The 20,989-nt window shown below is 37.3% G+C and overlaps 1 protein-coding gene across 19 annotated transcripts in view; it reads right to left on the reverse strand.

Moving 5' to 3' along the window:
* TRPM3 (transient receptor potential cation channel subfamily M member 3) overlaps nucleotides 1-20,989 on the reverse strand; it is a 904,985-nt gene that overhangs the window by 311,827 nt on the left and 572,169 nt on the right. For all 19 annotated transcript variants that reach the window (XM_054501730.1, XM_054501720.1, XM_054501728.1 and 16 more), the window contains exons 2-3: nucleotides 6,732-6,811; nucleotides 5,213-5,417 (exon numbers count right to left, since the gene is read on the reverse strand). In XM_054501730.1, the coding sequence (XP_054357705.1) occupies nucleotides 5,213-5,417; nucleotides 6,732-6,811 (285 nt within the window). The remainder of the gene's footprint in view (nucleotides 1-5,212; nucleotides 5,418-6,731; nucleotides 6,812-20,989) is intronic.

The raw sequence follows: 20,989 nt of genomic DNA on the forward strand, positions 1-20,989 counted from the left end.
CAGCGTTTTTTAAGCCGGACTGAACAGTAGAACAACCTGAGTAATTTTTTAAAAACTCTGGATGCCCAGGGTCTATGCCAGACCAATGAATGAGACTCTTTTGGAAGTAAACCTTGGACATAGGTATCAGTGTTCTTGTCTCAGAAGTTTGCAAGTTGTGAATCGCTGCACCCAATCTCTCAAGTGTCCTTGGTGGCTTAAGCTCTGTGACACATTGCTGTACTGCCTGCATGATAAAACAGACACACAGAGTGCTCCTGAGCAGAGATGTGGCTCCCATGGCCTGCAACATTGTAATAATGATTATGATTCTCTTTTTCTCCAACTTTATCCTCTACCCAGACTACTGCACAGTGTCTCATATTATGTCCAGACCACATTGGCAACACAAGGGCTTCAACTTGGCTTCAAAAGTTAGTAAAAATCAATCTTCCTCTAGAGTTTTTTGACCACTTTGTGAAAAATAATTTCAACTTTCAAGTATTCTTGTTAGAGGCAGGGGACTGAAGGCATATTAAATCAGTTGGCCAATCTGATTAAATCTTAGTGAAAAATTAACCATGCCTTCCCCATGCAAAGACTGGCACTCTTTAACAGATGGTTGTTGCTGATTTTCCCTTTCTACAAACTGTGTGCCAGTTTTTTTGAGAGGATAAGAGGTAAAGAAGGAACAGGTTGGCACAAAACAATTATCCTGCCAGATAAAATGAGACCTCCGACCTGTGGACAACTCCACCCCTTTGTCTAGACAGAAGAATCAGAATAATTGAAGGACAAGTTTTCAAAGTGGACAAAATGCTTATTTATGTCTGGATGAAGAGCTGGAACTTTCACTTGTTAACTATTCGGTAGTAATAAGAAGGTAAATTGGTTCTCATTTGGCTGATTAGACTCAGAAAGAAAGAAAGGTTTACTCTCGTAGGGACAGCTCTGAGGCCATCTAGGGCAGCCATAACCTCCGAGACCTAGCCTCAGAGCCAGCTTTGTGGGCGTGGGACCAATATAGTCACACTATTCAGAAGGCCAGTGCTTAGGGTCCATTGCTGTACACTTGCTATCTTAAAATTCTTAATAATTTTATCCTTGAATTTGTGTTTAGCAAGTGAAGTCCAATGGGACAGTGGAGTGTTGAAGCTTCAGTTCACAGGTGGTCCCTGGTCCTACCTCCTTGCTGCCTCTCCAGGATGGGGAAGGTCAGGGGTGGGTATGTGCCTCGCAGCATTTCAGGGTAATGAAAAGGGAGCAGCCTTCTCTGTCTTGGGCTGGCAAAACCATGCTGTGTTTCATGGATGACTTGGCAGAAGTTCACCTGCCTTAGATACCAGCCATGTCCCAGTGTAAATGTGGCAATCCCATGGCAGGGGTCACCCATCCACTGAGAGTTGGGGCTGCCAGCCATCGGAAGGGAGGATTGATTTCTCTGTCCCTGCAAGGACCCTACATTTTCATTTTGTACTGCGTTCCACAAAGTATATAGCTGACCTTGTCTAACCTGATCACCAACAGACAACTCTGAGTTCCATAGAGCCATGTGGGGCCTCAGGAGGGCTGTCAAATCAGTGTCTATATGTGTCCCCTCCGTGGAGCACAGTGGAAGATCTATCTGCTTCTTCGAGTCTTTCTTTCCACTGTGAAATACTGTAATATACATACAGTATATATTTGCTCTGCGATATTAGTTAACTAGTTAACTATTAAGGGCTGCAGTAGGTTACTCTGTCATGTAGGAATAACAATACTACTGTTATAAACATAAAACAAGGTATCATAGTTAAGTATTTGGCACAGTACCAGGGATGTAGATGTTCCATAAATTTTAGTTGCTATTATTATTGTGGTTATCATTACTTGCTATAGATTCTGAAAGCAATTGCACAAGTATTTTAATACTATTTAATTGCACAAGTATTTTAATACTATGAAGGACACACATTTTAATAAACTCGTTTGGAGTCTCAGTCTCCAGAGTCCTTAGGGTCTGCCAAATGCATTACAATTTTCCAGGAAAAGAAAAAATAATCACAAAAAGGAAAGTCATATACTGAGAAGGGATCTTGGTTTTGTCCCCCGTAATAGCACACCCATGGCAGCTGTTCAATTGTTGAGGTGTAACAGTGTCTCACTTACTGTTTTGCCGGAGTGAGTGGATACAGGAGGTTGACTGAAAGTGGAAATCTAAGTATGTGATGTGGTGATCCACAGACCACAGATCTCTGTCAGTGTTGGGCTGGTGTCCTGGACCCACCCTCCTGCCAGTGCCTGTCACCAATGCCATTCACTGGAACAGAGTTGATTGCGGACTTATGCAGCCTGGCACCCCTATGGAAATATTCTAACACATCTTTGGACTCCTGGGAAGTAAAGGAAGCTGTTTCACTACTCTGTCTTTGTTACTTTTATAAGTAGCTATTATTTTCATAAACATCTTGAGCACTAGCTGTATACCAGGTACTTTTAATTTTCTCTCTAATCTTCATAAACATCAAATAAGGCAACTATGCCTGCTTTATAGATAAGAAAACTTGAGGCTCAGCTAAGTTAAATGGTTTAATCAAGACTTTCTAGTTAAACAGTGAGAGAGTGAAGGCTGAGATCCAGTTCTGTCTGACTTCAAGATCATGCATCTTAATCGCAAAGCCTCTCTTTCCGGTACAGTAAGTTAGCTCTTTGTAGGAAGAATACCAATAGCAAATAGTTGCTCAACTTTAACACGAGACAAGATTCTAAGTGCTTAACATGAATTGACTCATTTAATTCTAGAGACAGCCATATGAAGGAGGAATTACTATCCTCATTTTACAAGTGAGGAAACTGAGGCAGTAGGAAGCTAAGTAAACTGTCTCATAGCCCATTAATGACAGTCAGGCTGTAAATAAAATGCAGTGTGCCTTCAGATGCTGTGGTCAACCAGCAGGCTAAAGGGTGAGAACTTCTGGAATAATTTTAAAACATTAACTGAAAAAGTGTAATTTGGCTTTCTAAAATAATATATAAGATATGTGCATCCAAATGAGTGTCTTTCAAAGTATTTAGTCAAAATGTTTTTGCAATTTATTTCAGAGACTGAAGCAAATAATAGTGATGATAGTATTAATAATATTAATAGCAGCTAGATTAATTTTATATCTATTGTGTGCTCAGCACTGTGCCAAATGCTTTACATAAGTCATCCCATTTAATGCTTATGACAGTAATACTAATCATTTATACAACAGAATACAATTACTGAGGCTCAGAAAATTTAAGTAATTTTCTCCATGTCATAGCATTATATGATGGTTCTGGGTTAAACTTGTATTATCTAAATCCACAATCTACATTCTTCGCTTCTAACCTCCTAATACTAATACTTCACTACTAACACTCCATTTTTAAAAGATATTTTTTAATGGTAGAAAACTTTATCTTCGTAGAATAGACTGGACTTGTAAAAAATAGTAGAAGTTACTTGTGACTAAGCTCTAGGTTTTATGAATTTCAGGTACTTCTGATTCATTTTCCATTAAAACTATCATTTGATGAAAATACAGACTGCTTTTCTCTTGTAATCTACAAATTGTCGGGAATCACTCCCCAAAAGACAGATGAGTGCACATTTGGACAATGGCAGCATCATGGTCATCAGAGTCTCCTAAGGTGACAACTTTGAGGGATGCTCTCACTTACAAGCCTATTCGTGCTCCATATCTGACACTAACTCTTAACAGTGGAAATGATGACCAGAGGCTTATCATATGCCTACTGGGCTAATGACATGAGGCTGGCAGGCAGTATTCAAGCATCCTGTGAAGGCACTGGGTGTACCACTCTACAATGATTATTGCCCAGCGAGCCACATCCTCATTTACAGCACTTTTCTTACAGGGACAACTTGCATGACTTTTAACACGTGGTTTCAGAGAATCTACATTGTATGTGGGTCAATCCCGTACTGTGAACAGTGACTGTACTAAATTGGGGACAGTTAATAATCTTGTGTGGGCAAATGCATCTCTTAAGTGAGTAGGGAAGTTGACAGATTTCCATTTCCCTTAGTTTTGCATAGGCCAAGACTAATTAACTCATTCTTTGTTTTCCCAAGCCTTGCTGGAGGTTGCAAATAGCACATTTTTCTTTCTAAAATATCGTTCAGCAATGGTTTCAATTTAATATATATACAGCTCAGAATTATATTTCATAGAAAAGAAGTGTTAAAATAGCTGAGTCAGCCATTCTTGGTAAAGAAATTACTGCAGTGGCGGGGGTGGGGGACAGGGAAAGGGGAAGAGGAGAGAGACAGGGAAGGGAGAGGTAAGAAAAGAGAAGAAAGAGGTGGCTTTATTGCACAGTTTTAGACTGCCATTCATGTGAGGTGACTTCCCTTGTGGTCTGTAGTATGCTTCTTTAAGCAAAATTTCTTCTCCAGACTCAAAAAACTCCATGACACACCTAAGAACAGCCATCTCCTGCTCCACCCTCAGCTAGTTTTCTCTCTTATAACAGTTAGAAGCAAGCTTGTTGGACAATAGCATCTAGAATTTTCATAACACATGCTAGACAAATTCTGTCAGCTAACTAGGAAGTGGCCCATGATGAAAGGTGAAATTTAAAAGCAACAACTCTTAGAAGTAACATTTGCATATTTCCTAAAGTCTCTCCAACTCAAAAAATGCTTTTTATGTGGAATCTTCTAATGAGAACATTATTGAGTACAGATGCTTGGAGAAAAAGCACTTAATTTCAATGGCAATATTTCTCTTAGAACAAGGAAAGAAAGAGGTGGAGTTAATCATTTCTACTTTGAATTAAGAGAAATGCTAGTTACCAACAAAATAAAACAGAAGTCTAAAGGCAACACATTCTCACCAAAGGGGTAAAAAAAGGAGTTAGAAAAATATGTCTTAATGGATGAGACCCAGAAAATGACATAATAAACAGTGAATAACTATAGAAAGCTATTTTAAAATGATTAATAATAAGAGTCACTGTGTCTGTAATTATTTAAAAGTCACTAATTACTTTAAAAATCCCAGGAGGAAAGTTTTTTTTTCCCCGTTTTATAGAAGAAGGGTTGAGACCCACAGGGGCAGGGGACTCAGAGCAGGTCACCTCATCAGACAGTGGCAGAGTGGAGATTAGGCCCAAAGACTACATTTCATGCTCTTAACCACCCCTTTGCAGGACTTCAGACTTGAGATAGCATTTGGGAGCAACTGAATGGCTTTCTGATTACCATGGCTTTGTTGGAATGGCCGCCTCCTTGGAACTCAATGGTCCCAAAAGCATCCGTAGGGCTGAGTTGAGTGTGTTTGCTGATGGACCACTTTTCGGACTGGATGTCATTTCGGGAGAGGCGACTTTCATTTTTCTCATTCTGAAGCACAGAGATACTGGGGGTGAGGCCAACATGCTGGCCTATCAGACGCCCACAGCAACACCTACAACAGAAGAGGTTAAAGTGAACCCCTGGTATTAGTCACTATTGGGATACACACTTAAGGCAACCAGCTGGAGAAATCTACAGTCTGTGCCGACACCTGTCCGTCAATTCTCAGGAAGAATTCTACCATGTGGCTATATCAGGCATGGGTAAACTCAGGCTTTCCGTGATACACATATCTTTTCTTTTCTCCCCTCTACCCATTTTCCTTTAGCTGTATAAGCTGTAATATGTCTCCTGCCCTTCTCCGTCCACCTCTTTTGTACCTGGCATTTTGTTCAGGATTGGACATCTGCAAACAAAACTTCTCTGGATTTCTCTACTTCTCACTCAGCCCATCTATCAAATCTATCAAAGCACGAAGGTCTCTGAAGAGCTTTGAGGGGGAGAAGTTTAACATGCACATTTAAATGAGGAATCTCACTTATATGTGAGTCACAACTGAACTTGTCTCTTCCCAAGTGACATTTGCTGTCAAATATCCAATTCTGAGAATAAAAATCTGCAGGCTTAAGTGTTCTTGATGAAACAATGAAAAATATTCATGAGATATTTGAAAACTTAAACTTTGCTCTATCATGAAAATGTCCTTCATACATTACTGTTACTACCTTTATGACTATTAGTAATAAGTTACAATACGTAGCTGCCATTTATTAAAAACTAACAATTTAGCATCCATTGTATAGATGAAATATTGTAGCTTTGAAGGTTAGGTAATTTGTGCAAGGTTACACAGATAGTCTCTAAGACTCTGTAGTCTATATTTTAAACCGATTTGTTAAATTGCCCATTCATAAAGGCATTTCAGACATGTATATGCTACTTTATCCCAAATGCTTCTTATCTTATATATTGTTGATCCTAAGGAAGGTAAGCAGGGTGCTAACAAAGTGCTTAAATGGGAATCTGAAGGTGTACAGTTTAGTTAGGAATCTGCTAGGAGTCTTTTATTTAAGTGTCTTTTTTTTTTTTTCCTATTGCAGAACGCTGGTACAAACTAAGGATTTAGAGGAGGTACTTAAAAGGAAAAACCAATAACCATAACAAAAAACATAATCCACTGTTACATACAGTGATTAATTCCTTCCACAATGGTATATATGTTTTTCTTTATAGACTCTTAGAGTATGAATTGTAGGCATGACATATTATATACATGTATAAATAAGATTGCTTCAAAGATGTCCAGAAACAATATAAAAGATATTTAATTTGACAGTGTTTCCCTTGCAACAGGTCATGATTACTCTTGCAGGTTTTTTGTATAATTACTACTTCATGTTCTCAACATTATAGACGGCAAGATTACCTATGGGGGTCTTTGGTGCTGGGTATGATGTGGACACATTCTCTTTTATAAAATGCTCTTTCTATCCAGGATTTCTGAGCCTGAAAAAGAAAACAAAAACAAAAACAAAAAAAAAAAAGGAAAGAAAGAAAGGTGAACATACAAGTGAAATATTTTTAACTAGAAAGCAAAATTTCATAATCATATAAGAGACTAGTATATCACAAATTGAATTGAAATTGTGGTTATTTCACACATAAACACTAAATATAACAAAATTAATCACTCCCCATACCTGCTGATTAGATTATTTAACATCACAATATTGAGAATTAAAGGAACTGACCATAATAAAAAAAGTTAGTGATGGAATCATGTACAAATTCAGAACAGAAAGACAATGCTATTTGCAGAGAAAATAAATTTGGAGGGATAGAATAGCATGTTTGTAACCTTATAGAAAACAAGTATTCAGTAGTGGGAAGAAATGCATCTAGATAAGCATAAGGTTTTCACAGCTGACACTTCCATTAGATTTTCCTTGTAGAAGGAAAGAAAAATGGCAGGAGAATTGCATAACTCAAAAGCCCTAATGTACCACTATGCTTTTTTCTAATTAACAGTGCTAAGTACAGGGGGGTTGGGGGGAGGGAAATAAAAGCATGAGGAAGATAAATGTTTTTATCATAGTCCAAAATTTTACAGGTAATGCCTTTGGAAAAAAGTAAGATAGCACATTTTTTCTTGTGCACCCCACATGCCCTTCAGCAGAGCATATGCAGCTTCTTAGAATGGGCACTGTTGGGTCCATCCACCCAGAAGTCCTGCCACTGAGATTGGGTTCCCACATGGACAAAGGATGTCCCGGAAAACTGTACAATCTCTGTTCCAAAGCAGTTGTCCATCCTGCATCCCTTCATGGTTTTCTTTACCAGCATTTGCAATAGCAGTAGAGTCTTCCATGAAATTCAATGAGCTGCTCAGAAGATTCCTTCTCTAAGCCTTTAAGATGGAAGCTGCTAGAGCAACATTTAATGTTATTTCTACATGGCATCATCTTCTCTCTAATGCAGCATCAGTACTAAATTCATACTCTTATATACAGGGCTAAAGCACAACTGAACTGTTGATTTGACCTGTCTCGATGGCGTTAACTGTTATAAGCCCCCATGTGTTGAACCATAATTAATCTTGACTCTGCCAATGACTCAGATGTCTATCAGCTGTGCTAAATTCTGGTTGGTCCTCAGTACTTCAGTCTTGCACCTCCCTCCTCTCTCACAAGGGAGGTTTAGGCAAGCATGTGGCACCGAAGGCAGTAATTGCCTAATACTCATGACAGTGCACATTTTACAAGAAGCAACATGAGCCATGGTTGAGGGGCACAAAGAAACTGCATCCTGTTTCAGTAATGGGCAATATCAGATGGAATCATTTCTGGGTGTTCATGCATTGTCCACATGAAAAGGAGCACCCACCCTGCCTCAGAGACCCTGAGGTCCAGGTGGGCCTCTGAATTCTCACACCACAAAGGTAACATTTGCAGTTTTGCCTTTCAGCTAAACAAGAAAAATTCCCAATGTCTAGTCTCAAATATTTTTCTTTTCAAACAAGTAGAAAAGGCTAGTGGCTACCTCTTTGTAACAAAAATGAGCTTAGCAGCATAGACAGCCAGTCTTTTTCTTTGTAAAAAGCCTGTTCGCTAAACTATTCATAGGCCATGATTTTTCTCTAGACACTGAATACTTTCATTGATAATATCTCTTGGCAGAAAGAGGGTAAAATGTTCTTCACTGGACATTTGAAACCAACTTTTCCTACGCTTTAGAGAGCAGAAAAAGGAGAATTTACTTTCCTTCTCTTTTTGTGTTCAACTTTGGCCAACATTCAGAAGGCTCTTTTGTGGGGGAGCATCTGGGAATTTTAGAGTGCTGACCAATACTCCCCGAGAAAAAGTGGGACAAGCTTGACCATGGGTAGAGCATGAGGTCTGCATTTAGAAAAAGTGGTGTGAGTGGGACTCTGTGACCTGGAGAAAGTTACATGATTTCTTTGATCCTCAGTTTTCCTCATCTATAAAATGGAGACAACAGCAATACCTGAAACACAGCATTGTTATCATGATTTTGGGGGTACTATGCTTTGCTCCAAGAAGAGAGACCTGTCCAGGGTTGATTCTGGTACTAAAAGTTCAGATGAAGGCTCAGATGAGGGGACTATGAAATTGCTCTAGGAGACTCAACCTAAATTGGTCTCCCTTTGTGCTGGGGATAATAGGAACCCACAAGCCCTGGCTGGCCACTAACAAGATATATAGGAAGCTTATTTAACATTTTGGAACCTCTTCTATGTCACATGGATAATTCCAGCTACTTTGAAGGGTTGTTGAGATAATCAATCCAGACGATTCAGATAAAGCACCTGGCACATGTAGTAGGCGCTCAATAGGTAATAACAATGGCTAACATTCAGTAAGGGTGCATCATGTGCTTGGTCTCGTGCTAAATATATTAATGCATTGTCTCCCTGGATCCCATAAGGACTCTGCGAGGAAAGTACTACTTTTATATCCATTCTTCCAATGAAGAAATTGAGGCAGAGAGATGCAGCAATACATTCTAAAGCCAGGGTTTGAACTTGAACAGTCTGGCTTCAGAGTTCACACTCTTACCCACTCTGCTAAATTGCCATTAAAACATTAGATGTTATTGATATGAAATACCCTTGTTATGGGCAGTAGTATCTGAGCACGCCCAAGAGTATCCTGGCATTTGGACAGAGTTGGCTCCCAGAGACAGGTCTTGGAACCAGTTCATCCTGCATCTTTCCCCTTATCATTCCCCTCTTCTAGTCCCCACATGCGCAGGAATGAATACTCTGCTATGTCTTCTTCCTTTCTCCTTGGGGTAAAGGATGAAGGTAGGACATTAGGAAGACACCAGAATCTGAGAAATGGCTATACAGCAAAGAAATGTAAGCACAAGACTCCTCACTTAAGAATCTGTGCTGCAAAGACAAATGGATGAGACTTTTCAAGGACACCTTCCTTATTTCTCTTGCTCATGGATCCCATTGTTAGCCTGGAAAGCACTGGAAGTTTTAGTCAGATGATGGGTGGTAAGAATTCCTACATATGGATTGCCAGCTAGTTAGCGTTTCAGTAAAAAAGTAATTTAATTTGTGTGTAGCTTTGCTACTTAATTACCTTCTCAAAGGTGAAACGCTACATCATTGTTGGCAAAAAGATTGAGAATCGTTTCTATATCTTATTATTAGCAGATTAATCATCTCCCTTGCAAAGTCACAGAAAATTGGGAGGAAAACAAAAGAGAAACAGAACATTAAGAAATCTTCCCATCATTCATGATTAAATTGGATTTTTTCGTTGAGTAGAAAAGTATAATACACAATAGAAAGAATGCAGGTATAACACATGAATTAGGAATTCTACAAAATATCATGCATAATTACTATTGTGAGCTTCACTTTATCATGCTTTTATTCAGGTCTTTAGTGTGAACATCATATATTAGATTTTTAAATTTATTTTACTGGAGAGGGCATTTTGACGTTTAATCCTGGTTTGTTTCCTAAACAAATTCCTTTTCTTTGTTTGAAGGTTTTGAACTACTCTATATGAAGCTTTATATTTTGCTTCAACATCCAACTCAGTTATCTCAGAATAGTTATGCTCATTGTTAGAAAGCATGAAATAGTTTTGATGTGCTGTGTTTCTAGCTGACCCTTCAATTCTCCTTTAATACAAAACTTTAACAGACATCATGTCTTAAAATCTTTTCTTTTTAAATATGCTTTCGAAGTCTCATGCACGCTTAGAAAAGATGGCTTCTATGGCCCCCAGAAAACATCTCTGTATATTCTTTTCTAAAGGTAGAATGGTCACATAACCATGACTGAGTTTGCCAAGGGCTGGCTATTTTCTTTCTTGTCTTTCTGCATTATCAGTCATGTGTGATGTGTAATAGGGAAATGTTTTTCAAAGGCTAATAATTAAAAGACATCATATTCAAAACAGAAATGAGGACACTCACATTGAACAAAGTATAATGATTACCCTCAAAGAATAAAGCAACTACTAATTTTGAAAGTTAAATATACAGTCAATAAAGCATCAAAATAACGAAAACAAGTCTGTAAATATTGCTTTAAAAAATTAAGTCATTTCATTTAAGCAGGATTCAATGTTTTTCACAAAGCCTTTGCTACAAATGTTAGTCCCCAAACTACTTTGAATCTTCTTACTATGTCCTCCCTACCAGCTATCAAATCAAGTTCTCCAGGCAGGAAGATTTACAAGCACATACACACACACAGGGTATATTAAACCCATTTCCAAAAAGCCTTGGAAAGTGCTATTGCAATCTCCTCTTCAGCAGGGCAGCTTAACAGAAGGACAACCACTCAGACCAGTATTTGCAAGATTAGGAAAAAGAGTCCACTAACTTTATAGGAACAAATTACAAGAAAAGTTTCACAATGCTGCTCATTGTCACCCTCTCTTGTTTCAAATGTATATCCTGTCTTCATCAGAACAAACATCCCCAACCCAAAGGTACTAAATTCATAAGTTCATTTTGCCCTTTCCCTCCACGCCTCCCTGGGTGTTGATCTTTGGTCTTCCTCTAGGTCCCCAGATCCAATATTGAGAAGTTGAACAAGAGAAAAGTTAGCTGAAATCATTTTACCTGAGCACTGACTCTGGGTGCTGGCAAAAGCAGTCCCCGGAGCAGCTCCTGTTGCTTTCATTTTGCTGCAGCTAGGGCTGGTCATTCCGTTAATAATGCTCTTATGACCGCCCACTGGAAAAAAAAGTCACTTGTTCGGCTCTTCCCCCAAGAGACGTTTCAAGTAAGCAATGAACTTGGGCAGATTAGCCCCTTGGAATGTGCTGCTTCGGGATTAGCCTCACTAAGAATCCCATGGACATTCCCTCCCAGCCCTCGAACACTGCTTGATTTGAACATCTAATCTGACGCCAGAAGAAAAACAAATCCCCGGAGAGATCGGATTTAACTGGCACAGGTCCTAACAGGCTCCCCCCGCCCTCCCTCCCTTTTTCTTTTTCCATTTTCAGAGAGAAAGCTTGTGAAAGTGTGATAAGGTGTTCTGAGTTCTGAAAGTTCAACTTTGGAAAGCAAATCCTTCTAAAGAAACAGTGTATGAATGATCCTAGTGGTTGGAGCACACAAGCGGCATTGTTCCACCATCCCCAAAGAATGGAATGGTAGCATTTCTTTAAAGAGAAACTGCTAAAATCTCTGAATGTTTCAGTAGAATATTTTGGTCCCTGAACATGGGCCTAAGAAGAATGAAGTTGGAGTTTGTCGGGGACCTTCGAGAACTTCTAAAATGTCAATAATAAAACTTCTCTGATCATACTTCTTATCCTGCTGCCCCTCTAGCAATTGCAAATGTATGATTAGAAACCTACAGTCCTGCTTCCTTATCAAAAAGAAGTGAGCTGTGACCATGGTAGCCTATGGATGCAGATAAAAAGTTGTGATGCCCTGATATGTTTATTTGGGGTGGCCCAATGGAGAGATTCCAGCTGGTATTCAGTCACATAGAAAGGGCTCTTTCATATATCATCCAAGAGTGAATATTTCAGATAATAGTATTCTTGACTGGATAAGTGAACAAACTGGGAGATAAAAGAGCTTAAATTTCAAGAAGGCAAAAATACTTTTTAAAAAGTGAATATATGAGCACTTCATCTCCAAAGGACTTTTCTCTTCCCAAACACAGAGATAAGTGCTAAGAGATGGCACTCTTCCCTTTTCTTGCAGATGGTAAATCTGTGAGGGCAATGGGGCTTTGGTTTTCATTTTTCCATAATCCTCTGTTAATGCGCCTAGTACGTGTCATGTGGACACTCAATATGCATAATACTGGGAACCGAATGACTTATTTCAAACTTGAATTAGGTCCTGAGCCATCTTTTTGGCCCTCTGCTGTTTCCAGGATCAATCTTCTTCAAACTCCTACATTTTCTAGTCTGTACCTTGCAAGGTTTCCCCAGAGAAAGAAACAATAAACTACCTAGTGACTTTCAGCTGGGGAAACATTATGATAAACAAGAACCAAATGAAACATCAGACTTAGTTTTAGCATTAAACACATGATGGAGGAAGTCCCTTTGCCTGTCTTCAGGAGCTGGCTACAGAATAACACTTGGTAACAGCCTTAATGACATATATAACCTTGCTTCTCTGCAGCTGTAACACTCCCAAGCACTTATTCCAAAGGAATCATCAGAGATGTGAGCACACAGAGATGTTCACTGCAGTGTTATTTATAATACAGAAAAAGTGGAAACAAATGAAGTCTATCAACAGGAGATGAATCAAATAAACAGTGTTTCACGCCATTTGGTGATCATAATCAGGTTTCAAAAGACTGCTTCATTACCCAGAGACATAAACATTTTCATGTTGTTATGTGAAAAAAGCAGGCCATAAAACAGTAAGGGCAGAAAAATTATAAATTTTAAATAGATACAGAGGTGATAGGTCGGAAACATTTTTAAGGTGGTAACTATGTAGCTAATTTTTATTCTATTCTGTTTGCTTTTCCAGGTTTTCCAAAGTTTTCTCCTGTAACCATATGTTTATACTCAGAAAACTATATTTTGTATAGTCAGAAAATATTTTTTTCAACTGTGAAGCTTGACCATATGATAATAGGAGGTTATTGCGGATGAGTATCTCAGGAAGAGAGAAAGCAAGGAGAATTAAGTAGAAAGATAGAGGGATCAGTGGGGAAGATTTGGAAAAGAAAGTTTTATAATGTGGAGGGTGAGTTTTCTAGAGAAACAAAGGGAGAAGAGGAGGGAAGTGGGGGAAGAAGGGGGGAGCTGAGTGGGTGGGCAGGGAAACACCTGAAAGATACACCGAGCTAGTAGGCTGTAGTGGGTCTGTGAGACTAAATAAATTGATTGTAGATAATATTCCCAATGTAAGAAATATTTTAACAGTTCAGTTTTTTCACCTTCCTTCTTCACTAGGTACTACTCCAACCCTTCATCTGAATTACTTTAAACACTGAGTTACATGTATATGGAGTCTTTAAATATTGCTTATGTATTTTTTTACCCGATTCTCTCCAGTCTTACTTGTTTTTGTTTTGTTTTCCCTTTATAAAGATAAATAACTATTCAATAGAGAATAGAATAAGAGGAGCCTTCCATGAACTTTAACCAAAAACAAAAATATTGCTGCCAGAACCCTGGGCATTTTGCTTAAGTGAAAAAGGAAGTCCCAGGTGAGCACAGCAACTTTTTCATGTGAGGTTGTAGATTATCTTTAGGAGCCTTTGATTTAAGAAGGTAATTAGCTCCAAAGAGACTTGTAGCTCTAGGCCACACTGTCCACATAGATCTGCGTAAAATCTTGTGCATCACCTGACAATGCAACTCCCAACAGGGTATATTATCAACCTGTTTCAGATGTAGTTTAGAGTGAATGTAATTTGAATACTAACAAGAGAAAACCACAAGGGTAATGCTTACTGCACTTCTCCCTCACTCTTTTCTTTATGCAATGGCAGATACCTTATTCTTCCCATTCATTGTTAAAGAAAAATCACACCTGAAGATAAAATACTAAAAAGTTTCTACTGGTACACAACTCCGTTTTGAAAAAGTGAAATCAGATTTTCTACCATCAGTAACTAGATTTTAACATGGAAAATGCATATTTCATTATTATAAAGATGTCCAAAGCAGTATTTTTCTGGGATGTTCACATTTGATGACCGCATCAACTAAAGAGCATGATATAAAGTAGTGGTCAGCAAACGTTTTCTGCTAAGGGCCAGATGGTACATATTTTAGGCTCTTTGAGGGCGATACAGTCTCTGCAGTAATACTCAATTCTTGTTGTAGCATAAGAACTCCCATAAATAACAAGTAAACAAATGAGCATGGTTTTGTTCCAATAAAACAGGTAGTAGGCTGGAACTGGCCCTGGTCAACCCTTGGTATAGAAAAAAGGGGTGTGAGCGGTGAGGTGTCAAGAAAGAAGGAGTAGTAGTGGTCTTAATAGACAGGCTTTCATGGCACCATCACTAGTTTGCCTTTGCTCTTTCTCAAGCATGTCAGGCAAGATCTCCTTGAGAGGACTTTGCTCCTGTCGTTCCTGTACCTGGATAGAACCATCTTCAGATATGCCACAATTCACCCTCTCAACACATCTGGACTGCTCAGAGGTCTTTCTTGACCATCCTATCTAAAAGCACACCGTGTCATTATTTATTCCTTTGCTTCCCCCTATTTTCCTCATAGTCCCTCACATTACCTGCCATTATGCTGTGTCTTTGTAGGTTTGTTTTTTGTCTGTGTCCCCCACTAGAATATAAGTTCCTGAGGGCAGTGATTTTGTAACTGATGACTAGATAAGTGAACAAACTGGGGGAGAAAAGAGCTCAATGATGTTGATCTGATGTTGCCCCAGATGATGTGGCCCCAGCACCTAGAATTGTGGCACATGGTTAGCACACAGAGGACGTAGGCAAATCATCTGATTTCCTTGCACATTAATTCTTCATTGGAAAATGATGGCATCAGGTTGACCAGTGTTTCCTAAAGAAGAATTTCAGGGTGGAACCCAGATGGTACCATCCTAAAAATGCCCAGATAAGCATTTTTCTTTTGATAGTTAGGTTTATATTAATATATAATACACAAGGAATGGCTAAACCTGCAAACTTAACAAATACTAGTGCTTGAAGGTATATTTTTTTCCTTTTTGGAGTTGTGAAAAAATGAGCCCATCAAAATATTTAAAAACTAGAGTAAAAATGATTTTTGGATAAGAGAAAATAATGGTGATGTCACAAAAGTGACCCAAGTTTGAGAAACACAGGACCAAGCACTCTTAAATGTCCCTCAGGCTCCTTGCTTTTATTCCAATGCTTGGAAATAAATGTATTGTGTTCTCTAACATCTAGGGTTGCCATTGACCTACAAAGTTAATGGCAGAGGACCATGACAAAGCCAGCTGCCTCCAGAGAACACTGCCATCAGTGTGTTCTTTCCAAAACAATCAATGGTGCCATCCCCTGATCAATACCGGTCAGTGGCTCTCCATCCCTAGTATGGTCAGCTCAGCATCTAAAGTCTGGCAATGGCTCTGGGAGTATCTTTCTTCAAATTTCTTCATTTCTGTACAAATCTTCGTACACTTTACGCTCCAGCAAACCAAATTATTGATTATTCCCCTCATGAACCATGTTGTTCTAGGCTTCTCAAACTCTGAATATGTTGTCCCTTCATCTGAAATGCTAGGTTCTTCCTTCTCTACGTGATCAATGCCCCTGCATTCTTTAAAACTCTGCATGAAACACTGTGTTCCTTGATGGGCTTAGCTGGCCACTGCCAGAGTGAATCACTATGACCATTGTTCCTCTTCCCTATTTTGGTCACACTTCCATTAGGGGAAGAGTCACACGATATAATATTTATTTTCTTTCCAGGATGTATAATCATCTGTTGCCAGTTTCCACTGCAAATCTACAGTATTCTAGGTCTACTATGGCATAACCAGAGTGTTGTAATTTCACCTAGAACACTTCCCTTCTTCCTTCTCCTATTTTTGTCATTATTTCTAGGGAAGTATCAATTTCTCATCCCTATAATTCACCTTAGGGGAATAATCTCTTTGTGGGCTGAAGTTATTTGTACTAAAATTTACTTTATAGCCTCTAAACTTAATCATATACACCTTAACATAATGTTAGGTTAGATTATGTTTTTAATCATCTGATTGGGAAAAGATTCAATAAATTATGATTTACAATGATAAATTAAAATCATGTTTTGTCAGTAGGTCATGCTGGTGTAAATCATACTTAAATATATTCAGAATGTTCATGTAGCATGTCATTCTACACAGGCATTTTTATAAATAATTTTAAAATATACTTCTATTTCTTTGGAAATTTGTTTCTTCATTATGGAGCAATTAATCATTGCTTGGCAATAATACGTTATATTTATAAATTATTCTGCAGTTCCCAGAATGCTATGGCATATAGAATTTCATGTAATCTTAATAACAATGTATGGTAGATATTATAAAATTCCAGGATACAAATAAAAATCTGGGGCTTATAGAGGTTAAGCATCATGCCAAAGTTATATGTCAGCCATAGGCTTAGCCCAGTGGACCCAAAGCCTTCATATATTTAGTGTAGAGTAAAAATGAGGCTATGCTGGTGGGAATTATAACTTCGTTTTCTGTCAAGTAAATGCAGAGTTGCAGCAACATAATGTCATGATTTAAGTCCTTAATTCTGTTTAGCTTTCACAATTCATTCCTTCTGATTTTGTTAGCAGCCAAAGAAATGTGCTGAGTCATAAAATTGGAACATTTTATGTTAGGTAGAAATGTGGAATTTATGTGACAAATAATATCATAGATTCACCAGCTGAATTTTGTTTATCTCTTTGGCCCTGGAAGGATGAAGAGGTAAACCAGAGGTGAGAATTAAAAAAATAGTTGCAAAGTTGCGATAGCATTCGTAGTAGAGTTGTCATGTAAGGATTAACTACTAAAAAAAAAAATCAATCTCTTTCTCTCTGTCTATATGTATGTATACATGTATATTATATATGCACACCATTTTTATTTTTATTTTCTTTATTATCATTCCTAACTACTATTAAGTGTTCTGAGTAGAGATGCTGATTTATTTTAATCAATGGATGATTCCAATTCTGAGGTCAAATTATTTATCCTCACAAGGTACAGACTTAAATCTGACTGTCAGATCTTATTTCTGAATTCTCTATTTTCTGTATCCATTCAAAGCAATAGTAAGGTAGAACCTAAGGGACGCATGACCGATTAGGAGTCTCAAGATATGCATCCTAGCCATGACTTGCTTACAACTAGACATATGACCTTGGAGGAGTGACTTAATCTTGGTGATCTTCAAGGTCAGCCCCAATTCCTAGAGTTAGGATTCTGGGAATCAGCTTTATTGTTAGTCCCTCATTAACGTGTACAAAGTATGTATAGGGGCTTTTTTGAAAATAAGAGATCTTTTTAAATTTTAATTTTTATAAATTCATGCAATCATTTATAACTAAAGAAACAAAAATGTAGCAGAGCACACAGTTTTGTGTTTACTTAGTGCAGAGTACACAAAGAGATTTGAATTAATAAATAATTCCTGAAATAATTCTCACCAGACTCCAATCATCCTTAAGAATGCCCTGGTTGAACAATTTGGCACATGTGTAAAATTTTAATCTATTTCAATGACACTTCAAATATTATTAAGATGTTATTACGATTAATTAATAACTCTGCCATCGAGAGAATTTCCAAGAGTAGAACTTGGTATTCTTTTGCCTCATCCCCTACTAAATGATAAATCAAACCTTGACGATCATTCAGGTCAGAATATGCAGAGACTGCTCAAGATTTGTAATTTTTTTTGACCTAACAATCAAGAATTATTTAACTGGAGGAACTGATAACAAATCAATCCCATTTGTCATCAGAAGCAACTTATAAGCAGACAGAACCAGCAATATAAGTGTAACGTTATTTCTATAACTCTCTGGAAATGGAAAATTATTAGGTATTAAGTTAACGCAGCATAAATGTATTTCTGGCTGATAGGCATTTTTCTGTCAAGTTACTAAATTGTTAGGTAGAAAATAAATCCATCTGCATAAGTTCAGATTTATGCAGATTTAGATCCTCAACTGCTCCAAATAAAAAGGTAGAAGGGTAAAAGTATCATAAGCTAGTCTTTAATTTGGTTATGTTGTTCTAATGTGACCATTTTAAGGTTATTCAAGGTTATTAGGCTTAGCTTCAAAATATTGTTAATGTCTTTCCTTATGACTAATTACCAAAGCCTATATCTTACTGATTTATTCTTACCTTAGTGTGTTAATATTAAATCTTTTTGGAATATTTTATATCCTAGAAGACACTAATATATATACATATACATACATATACACACACACATATATAGACGTATACATATATAGATGTATATATATAAACTTTAAATATATTAATTTAAATTTGATGCACATAGAAATAATCACAACTCAAAAGTAGGTATAAAGAATTTTAGTAGGATCACTATGCATTATATGTACCCCAAGTCACTATGTAGCCCATAAATATGTAGGATTAGTCGATTTAAAAAATTATAAAAATTAAATAATTAAAATTTTAAAAAATAAAGTGAGTCTCTGGTAGACATTATAAAAATAATTTTCAAAGATAGCACAAAAACACAGATTTAGTTTCTAATTTGTTTCTGTTCCATTGGATGGAAACATGACTTTTTTTCCTCCTCTCTGTTTTCCCACCATCTCACCCTTACACTCATGTAGAGTTCTAATCTCTGAATATTTGTTGCCAAAATGAATTTCTGATAATAAGATTCTTCTGAGACAAGCTATGCTAATTTTAAAAAGAATATTGTGCTGGCTTTCTAATTGTTCCCCACAACCCATTCTTTACCCAGCAACAAGTTATCATGTTTCCCCTTTAATTAATAGACTTTATTTTTTAGAGCAGTTTTAGGTTTACAAAAAAAGTTGAGAAGAAAGTACAGTCTCATATATTCTCTCCTTCCACCTCTCTCCAAAATTTCCCTTATTATTTAATATCTTGCTTTGGTGTAGTACCTTCCTTATAATTGGAAAATTGATACATTATTATTAACTAAAATTTGTACCTTACATTAAGCCTCACTCTTTGTATTGTACGGTTTTATAGCTTTTACCAAATGCATAATGTCAGATATCCATCATTAATATAATACTGAATAGTTTTACTAATGGTCTTTTAAAATGACGAATTAGCTCATGGCATTTCATCTCCCATACTCCACAATCATTCAATGATTTCATATAACTTTCAAAACAGAGCCCAGGTTCATTACTGGATCTCACCGGCCTTACATGTCACATCCTAGCTCACTTCTCCAAACTGTCTATGCCAAGTCGACTCAGCTCACTACCTCCAGCCACGTCAACATTATTTTAGATCCTCAACTGCTCCAAATAAAAAAGATAGAAGGGTAAAAATATCATGTTATAAGTTAGTCTTTAATCTGGTATTGCTTCTTTAAAGGGACACAAATATTCATAACCTGGGATGGGAGTTGAGGGAGGGATTACTGGAAATTTGATGTTTCAAATGTAAATTTTTATAAGTAGCAATTTCAGAACTACCTCCCTCCAGGGAACTGAAACTCCCTACAGATTGTTTTATTTGATAATGTGATTTATTCTAAGATTCCGGTTTGGGACATGAGGGATAAGTGTGATATTATTTTGGATGTAAGGTAATTATAAATTCATTAATCACTGGGAAATCATGGAGTGGAAACCAAGTATCCTAATTCATTTATCCATTTAAACTCTACGTTTGCAAGGGATCTTAGGTCCTTTTCCCAATATTTAGTAGAAAACTAACTTCTTTCTGGTGAATGATAGCTTGTTTTCTGTTGGCGACATAAGTGCAAAAAGAAAATGATAAAACACACACACACACACTCCAATGAAATTCCTGGCTCTGGGATGCTATATATATTATAACACTATTTATGATTATTCACTAAAACTGTCACCACTGGTGATGGTATGTTATATACTATTGTACTAGTTGGATCCCCAAATAATAATATGGCTCTTTTGTTTGAACAATTATTTTTTTCCCTTTACTTTTTTGAATGCCACATGACACACTGATGTGCACATTACTGTTAAATACTGACTCGACTTGAGGCCACCATGTGTATATATCTTATCACATATACTTGTGTGTATGTATCTTATCCCACTGTCGATTCCAATTTTAATGATTTGAAAGCAAATCATTATGAAAGCGGGCATGCATTTTTACAAATGCACAAATCTAATATCCCACAGGGGCGAATCAGGTAGAGAAAACATTTCACTTTGCTTACAGTTCTAATGCAGAATTCTTTAAATTATCAAGATTAAAGGTAAACAGAAGCATAACTATGGAGTTAATTGTACTTCATTAAAGTCGATGCTACCTGGAGCTCCAACTTTAGTCATTATGTGGAGAATTTGAAAATGAGCCATCAGAGCTGTACTTATTTTTAAATTAATTTACTCATGCATTCAAAAATATCTGTTGAACACTGACCTGTGCAAAGCTCTTTTAGTTTCTGAGGAGGTACAAGGCTTTATGAAGTCCTTGTGTCTATTTTTAGGTTTATGCTGTGTTCTAGAACAATGCTTCTAAATGATTTGT

The sequence above is a fragment of the Pongo pygmaeus genome, chromosome 13, assembly GCF_028885625.2.
Source record: "Pongo pygmaeus isolate AG05252 chromosome 13, NHGRI_mPonPyg2-v2.0_pri, whole genome shotgun sequence".
In the NCBI taxonomy this organism is placed as follows: Eukaryota; Metazoa; Chordata; class Mammalia; order Primates; family Hominidae; genus Pongo; species Pongo pygmaeus.